This window comes from Myotis daubentonii, chromosome 1, assembly GCF_963259705.1.
Source record: "Myotis daubentonii chromosome 1, mMyoDau2.1, whole genome shotgun sequence".
Lineage (NCBI taxonomy): Eukaryota > Metazoa > Chordata > Mammalia > Chiroptera > Vespertilionidae > Myotis > Myotis daubentonii.
In genome coordinates, this window is record NC_081840.1 from 162,345,509 (window position 1) to 162,364,226 (window position 18,718).

At 41.8% G+C, this 18,718-nt stretch overlaps 1 protein-coding gene across 9 annotated transcripts in view; it reads right to left on the reverse strand.

The window, feature by feature from the left end:
- The window catches only part of NFKB1 (nuclear factor kappa B subunit 1), a 128,738-nt gene that overhangs the window by 17,470 nt on the left and 92,550 nt on the right, over nucleotides 1-18,718 (reverse strand). For all 9 annotated transcript variants that reach the window (XM_059664363.1, XM_059664355.1, XM_059664382.1 and 6 more), the window contains 7 exons: nucleotides 17,566-17,657; nucleotides 15,762-15,900; nucleotides 10,844-10,987; nucleotides 9,472-9,561; nucleotides 7,153-7,338; nucleotides 5,867-6,008; nucleotides 2,023-2,137 (listed from right to left, as the gene is read on the reverse strand). In XM_059664363.1, the coding sequence (XP_059520346.1) occupies nucleotides 2,023-2,137; nucleotides 5,867-6,008; nucleotides 7,153-7,338; nucleotides 9,472-9,561; nucleotides 10,844-10,987; nucleotides 15,762-15,900; nucleotides 17,566-17,657 (908 nt within the window). The remainder of the gene's footprint in view (nucleotides 1-2,022; nucleotides 2,138-5,866; nucleotides 6,009-7,152; nucleotides 7,339-9,471; nucleotides 9,562-10,843; nucleotides 10,988-15,761; nucleotides 15,901-17,565; nucleotides 17,658-18,718) is intronic.

An 18,718-nucleotide genomic window follows, 5' to 3' on the forward strand; every position in this document is an offset into this window, starting at 1 on the left:
GGGAATGGGAAGAGATTATGTGAACTTATATGGATGCATGCAGAGCCCATAGACAAAGACAGTATTGTGGTGGGGCAGGGGCTGGGTGGAGTGGGGCAAAGGAGGGGGGATGGGGGACATCTGTAATACTGTCAACAATAAAAATATATATTAAAAATAATAAATACATATTTTTAAAAAAGGCTCAGAAGTGCCACAGGTGGTGGTTTCAAGGTTTTGTCTCTAGCACACTGGAGTCCCAATATATGTAACCAAATGATCTAGTAAGGAGGTTAGCCCATAATAAATCACAACTACGGATCCTGTTGTACTGTGTCCTTTGCAGGTCCTATTTATAAACAGAAAAACAAGTAATTCCTTGAATCTGACCCACAGGCAGTGAAGTTAGCAGTCTCTGAAAGGAGGACCGCAAAGTGGCAACGTCCCATACCTAGTTTGACTTGTACAAGTGGATGGTGAAAAGGCACAGTCATTCCAAAAGCCTCAGAGAATCAAGCTTTATGGCCAAACGACTTTCCAAATACTAACAACCCTCAAAACGGCATGAAAGATATCCTTTACATGTAGTGTATCTGAAATTAGACCTCACCCTAGTTTTTTTATATCATGAGTCAGTGAGGAATCCTAACTTCACTTGTCCTTTGACATGAAGCCCAGCAGCCAGAGAAGAAACCTTATGTCCAATGGGAACTTGTAATTTTGCCTTCTCAGGAAATACTTATTCACAGGCAAAAATCTATTGACAGCTACATGTAAACATTTTAGTACTTTTGCTTTGAGGAAACAGAAAGGATTCATATCTTCTGCTTTAAAAATTGAGAACTAGCCCTTTATCATGTAAATATTGTATGCCATCGCTGTCTGTATTTTCAGAGTAGGAGAGATGCTTGAATCAGGCATCCTAGCACACAGTCTAGGCCAGGGGTCCTCAAACTTTTTAAACAGGGGCCAGTTCACTGTCCCTCAGACCGTTGGAGGGCCAGACTATAGTTAAAAAAAACACACTATGAACAATTCCTATGCACACTGCACATATCTTATTTTGAAGTAAAAAAAACAAAATGGGAACAAATACAATATTTGTATTTGCATGTGGCCCGCGGGCCGTAGTTTGAGGACTCCTGACTCTAGGCCAAGGACTGGGTAGTCACTCTGGGTTTAGTGAAGGCAGGGAAAAAACAGGACAGCTGAGCAAGGGTGAGACCAACAGACTGGGACAGAAGCCTGGTGGGGCCAGGACAGCTTCCAGGGGAGAGAGGTGGGAGCAGCCCTGGAAAGTGGAAGCCCCCTCTTCCCATGCTCGTGCAGCATAGGTCCCTTAGCCAGGGAAACTGGTCCAGGTCTTAGGACTCCCAGCACCCAGGCTTTGGTTCTGTTCAAGCAGGTTTACTCTTTCCTCACCTGACATGTGCATGCGCTCAGCAGGCAGCCTCAGGAGGCTCCACCTAACCTCTCTCTGCAACTCTGAAGGCCTCTCTAATGGAGTTCCTCAAGTGGCTTCTGAGCTGTCTTTCTGTTTTTGAAAGACATTTTTTCTTCCTCAGGCAGTCTTTTCATCTTTTTGTATTCTGATTGCATCAGCACCTTTTGTTTGATATACATGTAATTTAAGGGTTGTCAAAATATGTTTCAGCAGACTTCAAAATTCTCATAAACTATTGGCTTTGAAAACTTAATCTTTTTCAATTTTATTTTTCTTGACAGACGTGATGCATTTATGCTAGGTTCTCCCTCTAAAATGGATGGACTCTTTGACGGCTTCTAAAGTTTAAAGTTCACCTTCCTGCAGCAGATGTGACCTTTCACTGTGGGGTGATTGCTAGTACACCAGATCAAAGCATCCTAATTCATTAAAGAACATTCCTCAGTGATAGGCTTTGAGGATCTTACCTGCAAAGATATTTTGTTGTATGGTTCGCTACTGCTAACATTCTTAGAAATAACACACCACACCCACACACACACACACACGCGCATACAAACCATAGATTTTTCACTTGAATCCTTGATAGTTCTGCTTACCTGGTAGAGGTCATTTCTCATGTTGATAATGTCATCCAAAACCAAACCAGACGTGACTTCCAGCAGATCCCTCACAAGCTGAGCATGCAGGTGGATGATTGCTAAGTGTAAGACACTGGAACAAAAATATAATGGCAACAATCAGCTAAAATGTAAATGGAAAAAAAAAGATTTCCAAGATATGATTAGACTTGGAGACTGCATCTGGCTCTTATACCTAGTTTTCTTTAGCCCCCAAATGTTCTGAATCGATAAAATGTCTGAATCTGAGGTGGGGGTGCTCTTCTGCCTACCCAGGGCTCCTACACTCATTTACGGTACCTGCCTCGTCTTTGGGGGCTTGCAGGTTTGATACTCCCCTGAGGTGGAAAGGCACCTGGGCTTTGAGGCAGAGAGTTGAGTTCAGATCCCCACTCTGCCCTTGTGCTATGGCTTCAGGGCACTTTTTCCTCTAACTTTCCCTGACATGTAGACAATGCACGTCAGGTGCCTGAACTCGGATCTGTTCAGAAAATGTAGCTACTAGTACTTCACCTGCCCTGCCATCCTGCAAAGTACATTGTGGTGGCTTTTTAAGATCTTGAAGTCAGGCTTTTAATGAGTAGAAGACTCTTGAGGCAAACTTTTTTTCCCCATAGTATATTTTCATTGATTTCAGAGAGGGAGGGGAAGGAAAGAGAGATAGAAACACTGATGATGCCAATCACTCATCAGCTGCCTCCTGCGCGCCCCACATGGGATCGAGCCCGCAACCCAGGCACGTGCCCTCTCCGGGAATCAAACCATGACCTCCTGGTTCATAGGTCAATACTCAACCACTAAGCCTTGCTGGCCAGGCGAAGCGAACTTTTGAAGGAATACTTGAATATATTTTTCCCTCGCAGATATTCCCTTGGCCTGAAATGGTTTTGCTCCTCTCTTCTCTGTGTGGACAGTGCCTCTCCATCTTCACACTCCAGTTCAAACCTTACATCCTTGGAGAAGACTTCCCCAACTTCCTAGGCAGAAAGCGTTGTCTCCTCTCAAGTTTACCACTTGGCTGCACAACTACAATTTTCTCTACATCTCTCTCCCTCTCTGGCCTCGGAGGCCGGTTCTATCTGGGTCAGCCTGACAGGCCTGGCACAGCTTTGTAGTTTAGGCACTATACTAAGGATGACAGAGGAAACCTAGAAGCTTATACTAACAAGGTAAAAACTGTTGGCGGTTGCCAAGCATCACTCCATTTTTTTAATTGTTAAAAAACTTATTATTAAAATTAATTTGATAACAACAATAAAAGTGGCTACTGTTTGTTCAGAGCATCTATTTACCAGACTGCTAAACACCTGACATACATTATCTCCTTTATCATAACAACAATCGGACGAGATAGGTAATATTATCCCCATTTTTCAGATGATGAAACTGAGACTCATAGGTATAACAGAATTCAAACTGAGTCACAGAGCCAGAGTGGGGAAGCTGGGATTTAAGCTCAGGTCAGTCTTGCTCCGAAGTCATCTCTTAATGCTGTTTTAGGGGCATGTGTGCATTGCTCTGAAGGGTTGTAGGTGAACATCTAAGAGGATGAATAGGCTCAAGTAAGGGCAGACTGTGATGCAGGGCACACTCAAAGTGTCACACGGTGGCAGTACATCTGCGATTGGAGGCACAGACTGGATCTGCTCTAATATAAAGATAATAGGTGTCATTTCATCCAGGCCTTTTTCTTAGCTACAGCAAGGGTATCGTCCTTAGGACTGACTTCGGCACAGAAGGGCCTCAGAAACTAAACTGTGACTCCATTACTTGAGAGAGATTTTTCAATGAATGATTTCAGAGTTTCACTACTGTCTCTTGAATGAGAGGCTGGAGGAAGACTTCTGAAAATGGCCTGAAGTCTGACGCACACATGATGCACATATACCAAGAAAAAGGCCACACTTCAAAAAAGGCCTAAAAATTTCCATGTGCAGCTCAGCACTTCATAGCAGAAGTCACTTCCCCTTCCTCCCCAAATCCTCACACCCTCATGGGAATTTCCCCAATACCAGAAGTTTTTATGATTTTTTTGTCTTTATTGTATTTTCTGTTATGACTAATAGCCATAGGATTCAGATTATTAGCTGCATATGACAAGCTCAGTGAACACAAGAGGCCTGAGCTCTGAAGGGCAAAAGGCATCCCTTGTCTACATTCTTTTGGGGACTCCTCTTTGGTCTCCCCAAGTCTCAGCCTTCTGGCCTCTGGCTGTGTCAAGCCCCTGAGAGCCTGTTGGCATGGGTATGTCTGGGGTCCTAGGAGGGGACCCTAAGTCTTGATTTCATGCTTGGGCAGGGAAGGCCACCTCCTCAGCGCCTCTATAGATGCCCGGAGTCCTTATACATGTGTCTTCCTCCCCCTCAGTGCACCCACTTGAATTCGTGCACCTTGTACCCTTCCCACAACCCCCCTTCCCACGCCAGTGGTCTCTTTCTAACTGGTATGTGCTCGTCTTTCTTAGGCTCATCCATTCAGCAGGTCCCTAAAAATGTCACTGCAAATGCTGCTGTCCTGCCTGGGTTGACTGCTTTCTCTTGTGGTTATTCGCTATTGAGTGCTAACTGGAGAACTTAACCCAGTTGAAAAACATTCTGCTGTTCATGACATTACACAAAGAAGGGTGCGCCGGTTCCTCTCATACTGTATAACAAGGCCAGTGGTTATACCACATCCTTGGTTACGCTGCAAGGAATGAGAACAAAGGTCTCTGAAAACCTGAGATTGGCACTTTCCTAAAGCCTTGGGTTCGGTTTTTAAGCTGAGGTTTAAAACACAGCACTCAGGAGCCCTTTCACAGAAAAGGATTTCACTGTCAACACTATTTTAGGAAGGTTTTAGATAAAGCATTTGATTGAATCTGAGGGCTGCTGTCTTGTTACTTTTATAGGCTGCTGAGATCATTTTAGAAGTCTCAATGAGAGGACGAAGAGAACCGTTTTAGAAAGAAGCCAGGTGGCTCTGCAAATACAAGCCCAGTCACAGCAGGAATGGGAGGCATGGTGTTGGGAATGTCAGACTCCCGTGCAATGCGGGTTAGAGCGGTCATGAGCCCGAGCCAGTCACAGACTGGTGACCATTAACAGAGGCAGTAGAGGAGGAACCAGGAACCAGGAAAGAATGACATTTGCGTCTTAATCATTTTGTTGTTATGCTGTCTTTTATTTTTAAAGACTACAGCCAGACTTTCTTGGCTATCTCCCATCTAAGTCTTGGCCAGGCCTCACCCTGCTTAAGCTTCCCAGGTCAGACAAGATCGGGAGTGTTCAGAGTGGTATGACCATAGGATGTGATGTCTTTATGGGGCTTTCTCTCGAGTAACTATCATTATAAATATACTGTTGGGATAACAAGTGCTTTAGGGATTTGGTAGGACCACATTTTATTATTATTCCAAAGCAAATAATATTAAAGCAAATATTATTACTCTTCATATATATTTACTAAATATTATTCCAAATTTTATTTCCATAAATAAAGCAAGGCTCTTAAAAAAAGTACTGCCCCTCCTCCCCCCGACACACACACACACACACACACATACACACACACACACACACACACTTTAACTAAATTGCCCAGAATGCTGTGCTCTTAGGTGAGTATTCCAGTGATTCTAGAGTCCAGGCGGTGAGAGCCAGAGGACAGAAGTGAATTATGCCACTCAACCTTACTGACACATTCTTTTCCTTGAAAGACAGTGTTCCAGTTACAGGATTCAATCATTTTGCTCAACCCTCCTTTTCTCCAGCCAGCACACACACCTTGATTAGCTCTCTTCCCTGCCCTAAAGCAAGCCCTGTATTCAGAAGTCTGGACTTACCAGTCCCCATTCTCATCCTGCACGGCAGTGAGATGGCGCTGGACAGCCAGCAGCATCTTCACGTCTCCGGTCACCGCGTAGTCAAACAGGGCGTTGGCATGCCGCTTGGCGAGCTCCAGCGCCTTCTCCAGAAAGAGGCTGTCTGCAAGGCAATGGCCAAAATCACAACTGAGTGTCCTAGACTCGCTCTACAGGTCTGGCCTGCTGGAGGGCAAAACCATCAGCACCAATGCTCCTTGCAGTGCTTCTGGGTTGTATTCACGAGAGAAAGCACAGCTGGACCCTGGCTCACTGGCACATACAGAGGCTGGTCTGAAAGATCGATCTACCGTTTCTTAGGGGGAAAGAAGTTTAGAAATGTCTGTCATTTAAAGAGGAACAATCCATCTCCAAATAAAGTTGATTGGATTTGGCCATCATTATAAATACTTAATCTCTTGGTGAAATAATTGATCCTTCACTGGAGTCTTGAGCAACTCGCTCGTTAGGTAAGTGTCAAAAACCACAGTTCCTGCCAAACACAGAGATTTTCAGGAGCCACTGGTGTTTGGTACATTTCTTCCTGAAGGTCAGGGAAGGCACCTTGTGGCCTGTGGGGGCACACCCTGGGCGTGGCCTGTTCTTACATGGCCCTAGTTAAGCAGGGCTTGTTCGTTTTAAAGGGGTGTAAAAAAATGGGGTGACAGAGACCATATGTGGCGCTCAAGTCTAAATATTTACTATCTTTCCCTTTACATTATGAGTATAATCTGGGATGACCTAGAATCCTGACCTAGACTCTAATGACCATTGGTTCAAAATACACACAAAAGCACACTGTCCCTCCTAATCCTGATTCTTCAACAAGGGCACCAGGACAAAAGGAAACGTTCTTATTTTGAGGCAAAGTTCCACTTTAGTATGACAGTCAAGCTACAATCTAGAGAAGGGAGACTGTGCAACTTATAGAAACTACTTGTCTCGTTATCTGTGGTAGAAATGAATTAGGTTCTGTCTCAGATACCATAAACCTGCGTGATTATGACTGGAGAATGCGTATGTAAATTTCAGTACTTTGTACAGTCAAAGACAACACTGGGAGAATGGACATCCCAGTGTGAATAGAATATGACAGGTGCTTTTCAAAAGGCACACAGGACTCTGGAGAGCACACTGAACGAGACATGGCTATGTCATCTTTACAGTAGCAGAAAAAACAAATCTGTTTTCTGGAAACAACTTTTACACCTCGCACCGACTCATCCCCTCACCCACCATGCAGTGTAATCATCTGCCGGCTCACTTACCCTGAAACCTGGAATTCTCTTTCTTTACTCCCACCGGATACGTCAGAGTACCCTCCTCGTCCCTCTGGCCAGACCCCTTATCTGGTTCTGTGGTTTCAGTGACTTTCCCAGAGAGACTTACAGCCCCTCTGCCATCACTCTCGTCATAACCTTCAGGGTCATTTTTAGATGCGGTGTCCATGATTCCTAAAATAAAAGAAAAAACACTGACTTTTTTTCAATAAAATCTATTTGTTAAATTATAATTCATTGTTTCAATGGAGGTCAGATAATTTTAAATTGTTTTTAAAATGGACATAAGTAACATGCTTTGTAGCTATTTTAAACTCTTCTAAAAACATTTTACAATATAATGATTTGATATTTGCATATTTTGCAAAATGATCATTACAATAAATCTAGTTAACAACTGTCAGCATACAGTTATAAATATTTTTTTCTTGTGATAAGAACTTTTAAGATGTTAAAACCCATTTTTTTTTCACTTCTAAAAACTTACATCTCTTCTGTTTATTTGTAAGGGACAAAATGAAATAAAGCTCTTCGGGGAATTGCTGGAAAGTAGAATTTTTAAAGTTGCTGAAAGCAGAGGACTTCTTTCTATCCTATTGCTAATTAACCAAGTGAGTTGTAAAGATGTGATCTCAATTCACATTCTTCAGTGTGGGAGTGACCCAGTGCATCATTTCGGATCATGCTCCTTCAGGTCCAACTATGTTGTCTGACAGGTCCGAGGAGAGAGCACCTATGTTTTATGGGCAGACCTGGTTCAAATCCTGGTTCTGCCGCTAACAGATATATATTTCAGTGAATGAATGGACACTTCCCAACCTCAGCGTTCTCTGGTTGTTAAACGGAGATGCTAATATTTTCCTTACAATGCAATCATGAAGATTACTTAAAACATGTTAAAGCAGTGGACATAAAACAGCATGCAGTAGAAGGGAAGACTTTGCTATATTATGTCTTCAATGGGAGCACTAGAATGGACATGTAACATAAACTATGAATACATGATGTGACAGCTGCTGATTAGGGGAAGCATTGATGGGAAAAGGCCATCCCTATAAAATTCACAATGTCTACAAAAGTATAATGTTTGAAAAAAAGAGAGAATAGCTAAGTTTGATAATTTTTTTATGTTTGAACTAGAGGCCTGGTGCACAAAATTCATGCACTTGGGGGGGGCAGCTCCTCAGCCCAGCCTGTGCCCTCTCACAGTCCAGGACCCCTTGATCCTTATTGCCTGCCTGCTCACTGCTCCCTACTGCTTGACTGGCTCGCTGCTCCTTAGCACTGCGGCAGAGGCAGGAGAGGCTCCTGCCACCATTACTGTGCTCGCCAGCTGTAAGCCTGGCTTCTGGCTGAGCGGTGTTCCCCCTGTGGGAGCACACTGACCACTAGGGGGCAGCTCCTGCATTGAGCGCCTGCACCCTGGTGGTCAGTGCATGTCACAGCAACCAGTTGCTCTGCCATTTGGTCAATTTGCATATTAGACTTTTATTATATAGGACTAGAGGCCCAGTGCATGAAATTCATGTGGGGGGTGGGGGGGGTCTCTCAGCCCGGCCTGCATCCTCTTGCAATCTGGGACCACTGGCTCCTAACCGCTCACCTGCCTGCCTGCCTGATTATCCCTAACCACTCTGCCTGCCGGTCTCATTGTCCCTAACCCCTCTGCCTACCTGATCACTCCTAACCACTTGCCTTGGCTGCCTTATCACCACTAACCACTCGCCTGCTTGCCTCATTGCCCCGAACCACCTCTGCCTGCCTGCCTGATTGCCTCTAACCAATCTGCCTGCCTGCCTCATAACCCCTAACCACTCTGCTTGCCTGCCTCATCATCCCTAACTGCTCGCCTGCCTGCCTGATCACCCCTAACTGCCTCTGCCTTGGCCACCCACCCACTGTAGCAGCCGCCTCTGCCTCAGCCCCCGTGGCTTCGTCCAGAAGGTCGTCTGGAAGGACGTCCGGAAGGCCGTTTGGCTGTCCAGTCTAATTAGCATATTACCCTTTTATTATTATAGATAGTCAAGTCTCGATATGTTCCTTTTTAATGTCCTTTTCACCCCCCCCCACCCCCGTTCACGCCACTTACAAAGTAAAAATGTAAGTATAAACATAGCATCAAGAGAATTCTCCTCAGGAAATAAAAAGTTTTTTTTTTAAAGCATCTTCTTAGCTTATTTGCATTCATCATTTTTTTTTCAAGGTGATAATGCTGTTGTGATAAATAATGATAAAAAAGGATAAAAGTCCTATTTGGTATTAAGTTTTTTCTTCTTTCCTCAATATTGAAAAAAATGTATTACTTACCATGCTTCATCCCAGCATTAGATTTAGTGGTTCCAGGGTGGAAGGTAATTCCACTGTATGTTGGAAACCCATAGTGGGGGAAGCCATATCCTGAAATGGCAAGTAAAACAAAGGAGCCCTCATGAGGTTTATTTTTTTACAAAGACTCAGCAACCTCAATGTCCCCCATCCAGGTAAGCACAGGCTTGGGTGTGGGAGGGCATTTGCCGGACACAGTTGAGAGTTAGCAAGATGCATCATGGGGGGGGGGGTCATGGATGAGCAGAGTTCCATTCTGACAAATTGACACCTGGGCAGGTCAGGCAGTGCCCAGGCTCGGGGCAGCACAGGGGAGTCCGTGCTGGAGAAAACCTCCCTCACCCGTGCAGGAGAGAGGCTAACGATGAGTGGTCACCACCCAGAGGCAGACTTGCCGACACAGAAGACAGGAAAATAACCGCTGGAGGAGAGCATGGAACCAACCAAAACACAGGAAAATATACTGACTTCTCAACAGAAACAGGGCTATCTGCTTATTCTCAGGCAATGTTGGTAGAAGCATAAAGTGGTAAAAGTCCCTGGGAAAGCAGCTGGTCTTAGATGCTATACTCTTTGACCTAGTAATTTTACTTCAAAGAATCTAATCTTTAAAAAATCTGCAATAAAAGAAAAGCAATGTGGATAGAAGAGTTCAGTATAACACTTTACATAGAAAAAGATGACAATAGTCAAGAAAGTCCTATTATAGTCAGTTCACTTGAAGAACTATTATAGTCATTAAACTGGTGCTTAAAAGACATGCTTATGTGAAGTTGATATTACCTTGGGGAAATGGTTATGGCAACCCATTAGAGAAAAGCAGCGTAAAGATTCTCTACATACAATCGTGAATGTGATGATAATAACAGCTAATACAAGTAAATGGATTAAAATACTGTGCGTAATAAGGATATGCACAGCTGTACTTGGGAAAATGCATAAATATAGACTATAATCTAGGAACAGAAAATATTAGAAGTCATGCCTTGGATAGCAGGATTTTATGTATTTTGAAACTTTCTATAATTTTCAATGTTTCCAAAGAATACCAAAACAATGATGACAAGACAACAAATAAAAAGAGGGAATATACCAAAATGTTAACAGAGGTCTTCTTTTGGCTAACTGGTTTTGGGTGGCTTTTTTACTTTTTAGAGTTTTTGGTATTATCTACATGTTGTAAAATGAAATGGCACTTCTTTGAAAAAGTTATATTTGTTGGGAAATTTTAATTTAATGTAGCACAATAATGTCATAGCCACTCCACCCACAGATAAGCTGGGAAATCTAGAGAAAGAAAATTCTCCTCTCTCCGATGTGAAAAAGCTTTAGAAAGAATAGACCTGGTTCATACCTGGACCGGTGGTTCCAGCGCCCCCTCCTCCACCGCCACTGCCGTACATGCCTCCACCTCCAGCCCCGGCACCGCCACCACCGCCGAAACTATCCGAGAAATTGGGCATGAGCTTCTGCCGCTTCCTCTGCACTTCCTCTTTATCTGTCGTTAAAGGAAGAGAAACCAAAGGAGAAAAAATTGATTCAGTTCCACTACTAGCCACAGAAAGAATATTGATTCCAATGGTATTTTTAAACATCTTAAAGGGAAACAGAAAGCACCCAAGGAGGAAGAGATGCCAAATTTCAAGAAGCATTATATTTATTCCAGTGATACGAAGACCAAGAACCGGCCTGAGAGAGACCACAGAACAGCACACACCCAAATCCCCTCTTAAGTCTCCAAAGTCATACAAATTAGTGAGACACTAAATTGCCCATCAAAGATTAAGATACTGAATAAGAAAAACATTATTGAGCATTTTCACTTGGTCATACAGAACAGCTCTGGCTAACCAGCTAATGGTAATTATGTATTTCCCATGAGCTAAGTTTTGGGCATACAGAGAAGTAGGACATTATGTCTTTGCAGTCAAGAACCTCCTGATATAATGTGAAGGCCGTGGGGGAAACTTTGAGAGATAGCACTACAATGCGACACATGTTGAATGCATGGTGCAAACCAATGTTTTAGGAGTTCAAGGAAGGGCCTCAGGGAAGTGCCAGTGGGCTGGAAAATTCAGGAAATGTCTCCTAGAATCAACTTTTTGTCAGGAGAGGGCAACAGAAGGGTGTTCTGGGAAGAGGATACGGAGGGCGATAATGAAGGAAAGAGTGTGCACTGTGTATGTACGAGGACAGCATTAGGGCAGTTTAGCTGCAGTGAAAATTTAGTATGAGGAATTCTTTTTTTTTTTTTTTTTTGAAGTGGATTTTATTTTTTATTTTTTTTATTTATTTATTTATTTTTTTTTAATGCTTAAAGTATTACAAAGGGTATTACATATGTATCCATTTTATCCCCCCGCCCTAGACAGTCCCCTAGCCTCCCCTATCACCCAGTGTCTTATGTCCATTGGTTATGCTTATATGCATGCATACAAGTCCTTTAGTTGATCTCTTACCCCCCTACCTGTATGAGGAATTCTTGAGAGACAGCCCTGATAGGGACCACACTGTGGAGCACCTGGAGGGTGAACTGAAGGGGTTTAACGTACAGGCAGGAGAGCCAGCCAATGTTTTTGAACTGGGGAAAGATGTGTGGTGCTGGTATTGGAGGAAATTCATCTGTCACTGGTACATTGGACAAAATAAACGGGTCAAAGTAAGCCCTGACAGGTGTGGTTCAGTGGGTTAGAGCATCGTTACATACAGCAAAAGGTGGCAGGTTCCATTCCTGGTCAGGGCACATACCCAGGGTGTGGGTTTGATCCCCAGTCGGGGAATGTGTGGGAGGCAATAGATGGATGTTTCTCTCTTACATCAATGTTAAGCTCTCTCTCTTTCTCTCTTCCTTCCTTTCTCTAAAATCAATAATAATAATAATAATAATAAAAAAGAGTCAAAGTGAGAGACAGAGACAGTAGAGACATAAGTTGACAGAGACTGTTCTTTGGTTACCATGGTAATGAAAATAGGTGGAGCCCAGAAGTACAAAGAAAGAGGGGTCTGTCACCCTTGGGGTGATGGATGAGAGAGGAAGGCTAAAGGTCTGTGACCACTGCTGGACTAAAATATAGTGACTGTCAAGGTCTAGGTACTCGTTAGACCCTTCCCTCATTCCTCGTGTAGTTGCTCTATTTTTCTTTTGTTTCTCACTATCAGTGCTTCTTACCAGCTCCACTGCCCCTCTGAGTCCTGGCACTACCTCTGTGGTCTATTGTTCCATTCTTGTTTCTTCTTTCTGTTTCCCTTTCTCTTCTCTGATTTCCCTACTATTAATTTGTTTCCTCCCTTCTCTCTTTCAGGCTGAAGGAATAAAAATAAAAGATTTTTATTTAAATGGAATACACAGTCAACGTGGTATCCTTTTTTCCCACCAGCAGCCAACTGTCCTATTTCTGATTTTTCAATGTCAGTTGTGGACGCTGTTTATGTGCAGAAATAAATATCTTCCCTTCTTTCTAATCCTGCAGCTGTTTCCGTCATCTCAGGGCTAGGAAGAATGCTGCTGTTTACTGATGTTCTCTCAATCATCAGATGTCCAGATGAAAGATGAAGCATGGGAAAGTAGGGGAGCAAAGCACACTTAGAAAATCAGCGTTTAAAAACTGGTCATGTCCAGACTTGTTAGGAAGAAAAACAGCCAAGGAGGGTCAACTCTGAAGAAACTGTGCTTCCACAGAAAGAGCTGACCTCAACGTGGAGAAACACCAACAACTTCCTTACCAAAGGGTTTGGACAGATTTATCAAATGTTCCACCGGTTGTACAATAACTAATCGTCACACTTATTTACTCATCCTATAAACTGTTGGATTCACAGAGAATATTATTGCATTAGGAATATGAAACAGGAGAGGGACACAGGCAACTTATTCATCTTTAGAAAGAAATGGTATCTACTGATGTGCTTCCTAGCACAGAGAACATTTTGTATTTGCTATGTATTTCTTTTGACTAATAGAGCAGATGTCCACTGGTTATATTTCACTCTAAAATTTTAAGGGTCAACTTAAAAAACTCAGTATTGAATGTAACAGGTTTTTTTTTTTTCTGGTGCCCACTGACCCCTAAGGGGTCTGTGGAGAGACATGTACTTTAATATAACTAGCTTTTTTGTGGTCCTATCTAGTATTTTACCTATTGAAAACTGATTCTAAGAAGGGATCCAAAGACTTCACAGACTTCAAACTGGGCCATGGCACAAACAAAATTGGAAACCCCTGGACTAAAGGGAAGTGAGACCAGAGAGGGAGGTTAGTACATGATTGTCCCAGGGCACCAGTGCTGCCCGAGGTTGGAAATCACGAAGGCACCTGCGCCACAATCCACACGTGTGTTGGATCCTCTGATAGTAACATGATGGGTGATTTTAAGGAGGACTTTCTTTTCCTAGACTTCATGTTGTGGCAGGAGCATTTAGATGCTTCCGGAGTTCTTGTTTCTTTTCTGAGGTTGTGACCTCTCCACTGATGAGTCACATTTATAGTGCGTTCCGTGACTGGTGATTTGAAAACATTGTCAGCAGCGGAGCCCTTTCCCGTCACATGAAATTCCATGCACCATCCCAGTATATAAACCTGATAGGCTCTGGCAAAACAGAGGTAGACGCTCGGCCCACTTCACCTTTCCCGGACGCTCTCTAACCCTTCTTCACGTCCCCACCCAGGAGCTGCCTGGGGTCTTCTGAATGCTTCAGTCTACGTAAAACTTGGAAATCACTGCTTTAGATTAAACGTCCCTCTTTAAAAGTAGACAAATTTTCATTTTACTTTCTGAGAAAAGAAAATAGGTTTCCTCCCCTGAAATGTCTTCAAAATAATGACAGTTTTTCTAACACAGAAAATTGTGTTTAAAGGGGAAACCCAGGTATGTATTAGCCTAGAAATACTAAAAGCTGAGCTTGGTTTCTAGGCTGCATGTCTCCTTTCCCAGTGGTATCTAGGCATCAGAAGACTATGATACAGGAGGCATGTGTGCAGAATATTACTTTCACTGCTCCCCTATCATGGTAGGAGCTATCTGATGGAGGGCTTAGAGAACGGGGTGTCTGGAAAGTTCAAAATCTCACCCAAATGCTTCAAGCACTTACCTTCCAGGCTACCATTGACTAAAAGCTCCATGCAATACAAACAAAAAGAGAAGAACCATCTGGCTCTTAATTGGCCTATTAGGAATTTGCCACGAGAACCTAAAGCGAAACAACTTAACTTCCTAGGACCATCTATGAGTTCTGAATTATTCCCTCACCTCCTACTCAACCAGCATCTGGGTCCTCTTGACACCATCACAGAACTGCCTTTTACACCCACCTTCTCCTCTCATTCTTTGCACTACTGCCTTTAATAATCTCACCACTTCTCATTTGGGTTCTTGCATTACTCTTCTGACTCACTGCTGCCCAGATAGTTTTCCCAGTGTTTATATAAAGAAGTCAGAGCCATCATTCCAAATTCAAACAGGCCAGGTCATCCCCTCTCCAGAATCAATACAAAGTTTTTTAGCTGCCAATCCCAGCACGTCAGAGCCTGGCCCTGGCCTTCCTGTCCGGCCTTCCTTCGCCTCAGGAGTCCGTTTCAGTGCTCATAATGCTCACTTTTCTCTGAATGGATATAAATTGTTTCAGCTCCTCAAATTTCTGAAGCCTAGGGAACACTCTCCCTTTTCCCTTTCACATCCAGATACTGAAGTATATCCCCAATTTTAAGGACCTTGAAGAAGGCTTCTTCTAGGTGGCTTTAGAAGCAAGGGCTCTCTTTCTTCAGCAGTCTATGTGTCTGTGGACGCTTCACTTATGAAAATAATTAATTCGCACTATAACTTTTTAAGGGGACTATGCTCTCCCTGTCCTGGAGTGTCTTTTGTGAGGAAAAGAACAGTGGTTTATTCATTTTTATAGTTCTGCACCACAAGAGGGTTGAGTCTTCTGTTCGCCTGCCTGAGGCCTGTGGGTAGTAGAGTGGCTGACTCTCCGACACAGGGAGCCTTATCTTGTCATCTCTGCTGCCTGAACCCCGCATTACTCAATAAATGATAGTTGCAAATTCTCAAATGTCTAAATCTCATATAAGCTTGGTGAAGATAACATTATTTCAAAAAGGCTGGACTTAATTCCATGACCCCAAAATAGTATATTAACTTCTCTCTCCCCTAAAAAATAAATACCCTGGACCCAGGGGACAGTTACTAGGAAGTGGTTGAAAGGAGGTGACTAACTGATATTTGCTACTTGTCCTCTAATTGAAACAGGAGCCAGAGTATAGACAACCAAGTTACCTTTGATTTCAGGGTAGTACAGAAAAGGTTTTGGTTCGCTCGTTTCTAAGTCAGATTTCCTCCGAAGTTGGACGAACACGGAGGCTGGTTTGGTAATATTGACGTCTTTATACTTCGGTGTTTTGAAGACGATGGCAAACTGCAGGACACAAAGGTCCAAATGTTAAGGTAGGATTACTTATTTTTCTAACAATTATACTTATTAAACACACTCTTTATGCACAATGTTTAGATACAGTGCACAAAAGAAAATACAGTACCCTAGAGAAAGTTACAACTCAGAATTCTATACCCATTCATTTTAACTAAACTGCCATTGTGAAACTGAAGCAAGGTTGTGCCGATGTATTTCAGATCTTTATTATTTCATTTATCTAATAATTCATATGTCTTCACTTGTACATAATCATGCGAAAAAATACACTGCAGACACCTTTTCCTCTTTTAAATCAGCCTTAAAAGCTTCCAAGATTATCTGCGGCGACATCAAAAACACTGGTTTTGGGATGAGGGAGATGAGGAAGGTGGTACTATTATCAGCCTACAGGCCTGTTGATGAAGACAGGTAACTAAACCCTTCAAGGAAGACATCATCACAGGGCCAGTTTATTCTGAGGTGAGACTGGCCAAGGCTCAGGGCATATACAGGGCATTCTGTAACACCTCTGGCATTTTTACTTATAAGTTTGACTTTTTTACTATAACATATTCATAGAAATAAAGATTTTTTTAAATATAAAAAGGTATATAATGGCATACATAGAAATTTCTTCTTGCCATTCCTATCCCCCACTCAAGCAATTCTTACTGTTTCCTTGCCACCCACTCCCACTCCCCAGAGGTAAACACGGAGAATTTATTAATTTCTTTTGTATTCTTCCAGAGTTTCTTTATGGATGTGCAAACATGAACATAGAATCTTGTAAATACACACGTTGTGTTATATTTACCTTTTAAAATGTTTTAATGTTGTATCTTCGAGATGTTTTCATATTAGTTCATAGAGTACTCATTATTTTTAATAAATGCATAATATTCCATCACATAGATACAACATTATTTAATTGGCCACGTATTGATGGATATTTGGATTGTGTCCGTGTGTGTGTGTGTGTGTGTGTGTGTGTGTGTGTGTGTGTGAGAAAATAGTATTCCTCAGTCACTCAGAGTAATCATCAAGATGGGATTTAGCATTTTCATCTCTTAGTCATATACACATGATAACATTAGCCTCAACTAGAAGACTCTTCCTTTCGACGCTTTTTATTAGAATACCCTTGTAGCACGCTTCACCATAATTATTCTAGTAGAACATTGCTATGAACTGATTGTGCCCATCTCCCCCAAATTCGTATGTCTAATGTAGCAGCACTTGGATATCAGGCCTTTTATGGATAAAATTAAGGTTAAATGAGGTCATAGGGCAGGGCCCTGATTAGTGTCCTTATAAGAAGAGACACCAGAGAGTTTACTCTCTCTACCTTGAGAGGACACATTGAGAAGGCAGCATCTGGAAGCCAGGAAGAGAGCTCTCAACAGAAACCAACCCTGTCAAATCTTGATCTGGAACTTCTAGCCCTCAGAACTGTGAGAAAATAAATTTCTGTTGTTTAATCCACCCAGTCTATGGTGTTTTGTTATAGAGCCTTTCCCATAAATTTATGGTAGATACCTTTTCTGAACGACCTATAAGAATCTTAAATATAGTACTCTTTTATGAAAGTTAAGTAAATATTTACAATTTTTCCTTTCTCAATATGGAAACTAAATAGTAAATTTCAACATATCATCATCATCCACTTACTTGTCTATGAACGTCTGTTGGGGAAAAATCTCCAAATCCTTCCCAGATTCCACCATTTTCCTCCTCTTCATAAAATCGAATCTGGATGTCATCTGCAAACAGACACAGTCAGGTGTATAATTTCACATAGTGTAATTATATTTATACACATGCTGGAAAAAAGTTGGTTCCAGATTCTACCTACTATGTACTTAAATTTTTGAAAGTACTGTAATTAATAAGAAATTGACTTTTTAATAATTTAAAATTGGTACAAATCACTGAATTTTTAATTAGTTACCCTAGTAATGGGCCCCAGGTTTCATTTACAATGACAGATTTACCTATTCAATTTGAGTTTTCTCTTACTCAATCTTTGACCTTTCCACTTCTCCATCTCTAAACCAATCCACTCCTGAGAAAGATGAAGGATAGTGAGGAATATCAGAATCCCGAAATAAGGTTCAACTCAATAAAGATTTACATAATAATATTTAATTTATATAAATTTATTATATGGCAGACACAGTTCTAAGTGATTTATATGTATATATTAACTGATATAATCCTCACAATAATTTTGTAGATGTGCTATTAATATCTTCATTTCACAGAAGAAAAATTAAGGTCTGGAGAGGTTAAGTAATTTATCCAAAATTGAAGAGTAGTAAATGGAGAAGCCAGGATTTGAACACAGAGAGTATAGTTTCTGACTTAAATATTCTACTATTAAACATTCTCCTATATTGCCTCACTATAATACTTGATTAATCTTTACTGGAAAACTGTTAAAAATATTAAGTTCGTCAAGTCCCTTCAGATTAAATTTAGAATGCCGACATTTCACACTTCAGTCATGGATTTTACTTTTGCAGAAATATGACAGTGTAACCCAGGTTGGCATCTCCCTGGCTTGACCAGGAATCTGGAAATGTGTATTACTTGAATAGAATGGGTTTACAAAGAAGGTTGACAACCAGGATAAGCAGAGAAAGTGTAATTTTTTTTTTTTTTGGATAAAGACATATACATTTACCTTAAAGTCTGATTTATTTTTTCAGACTTTTTACCTCAGACATTTAGCCTCAAATGAGAATTTTCTTCTTTTTAAAGCCACAATTCACTTATTTAGGGGCTCTATTTCCAGTTGTCTATCTGCTTACTTTAAAAATGC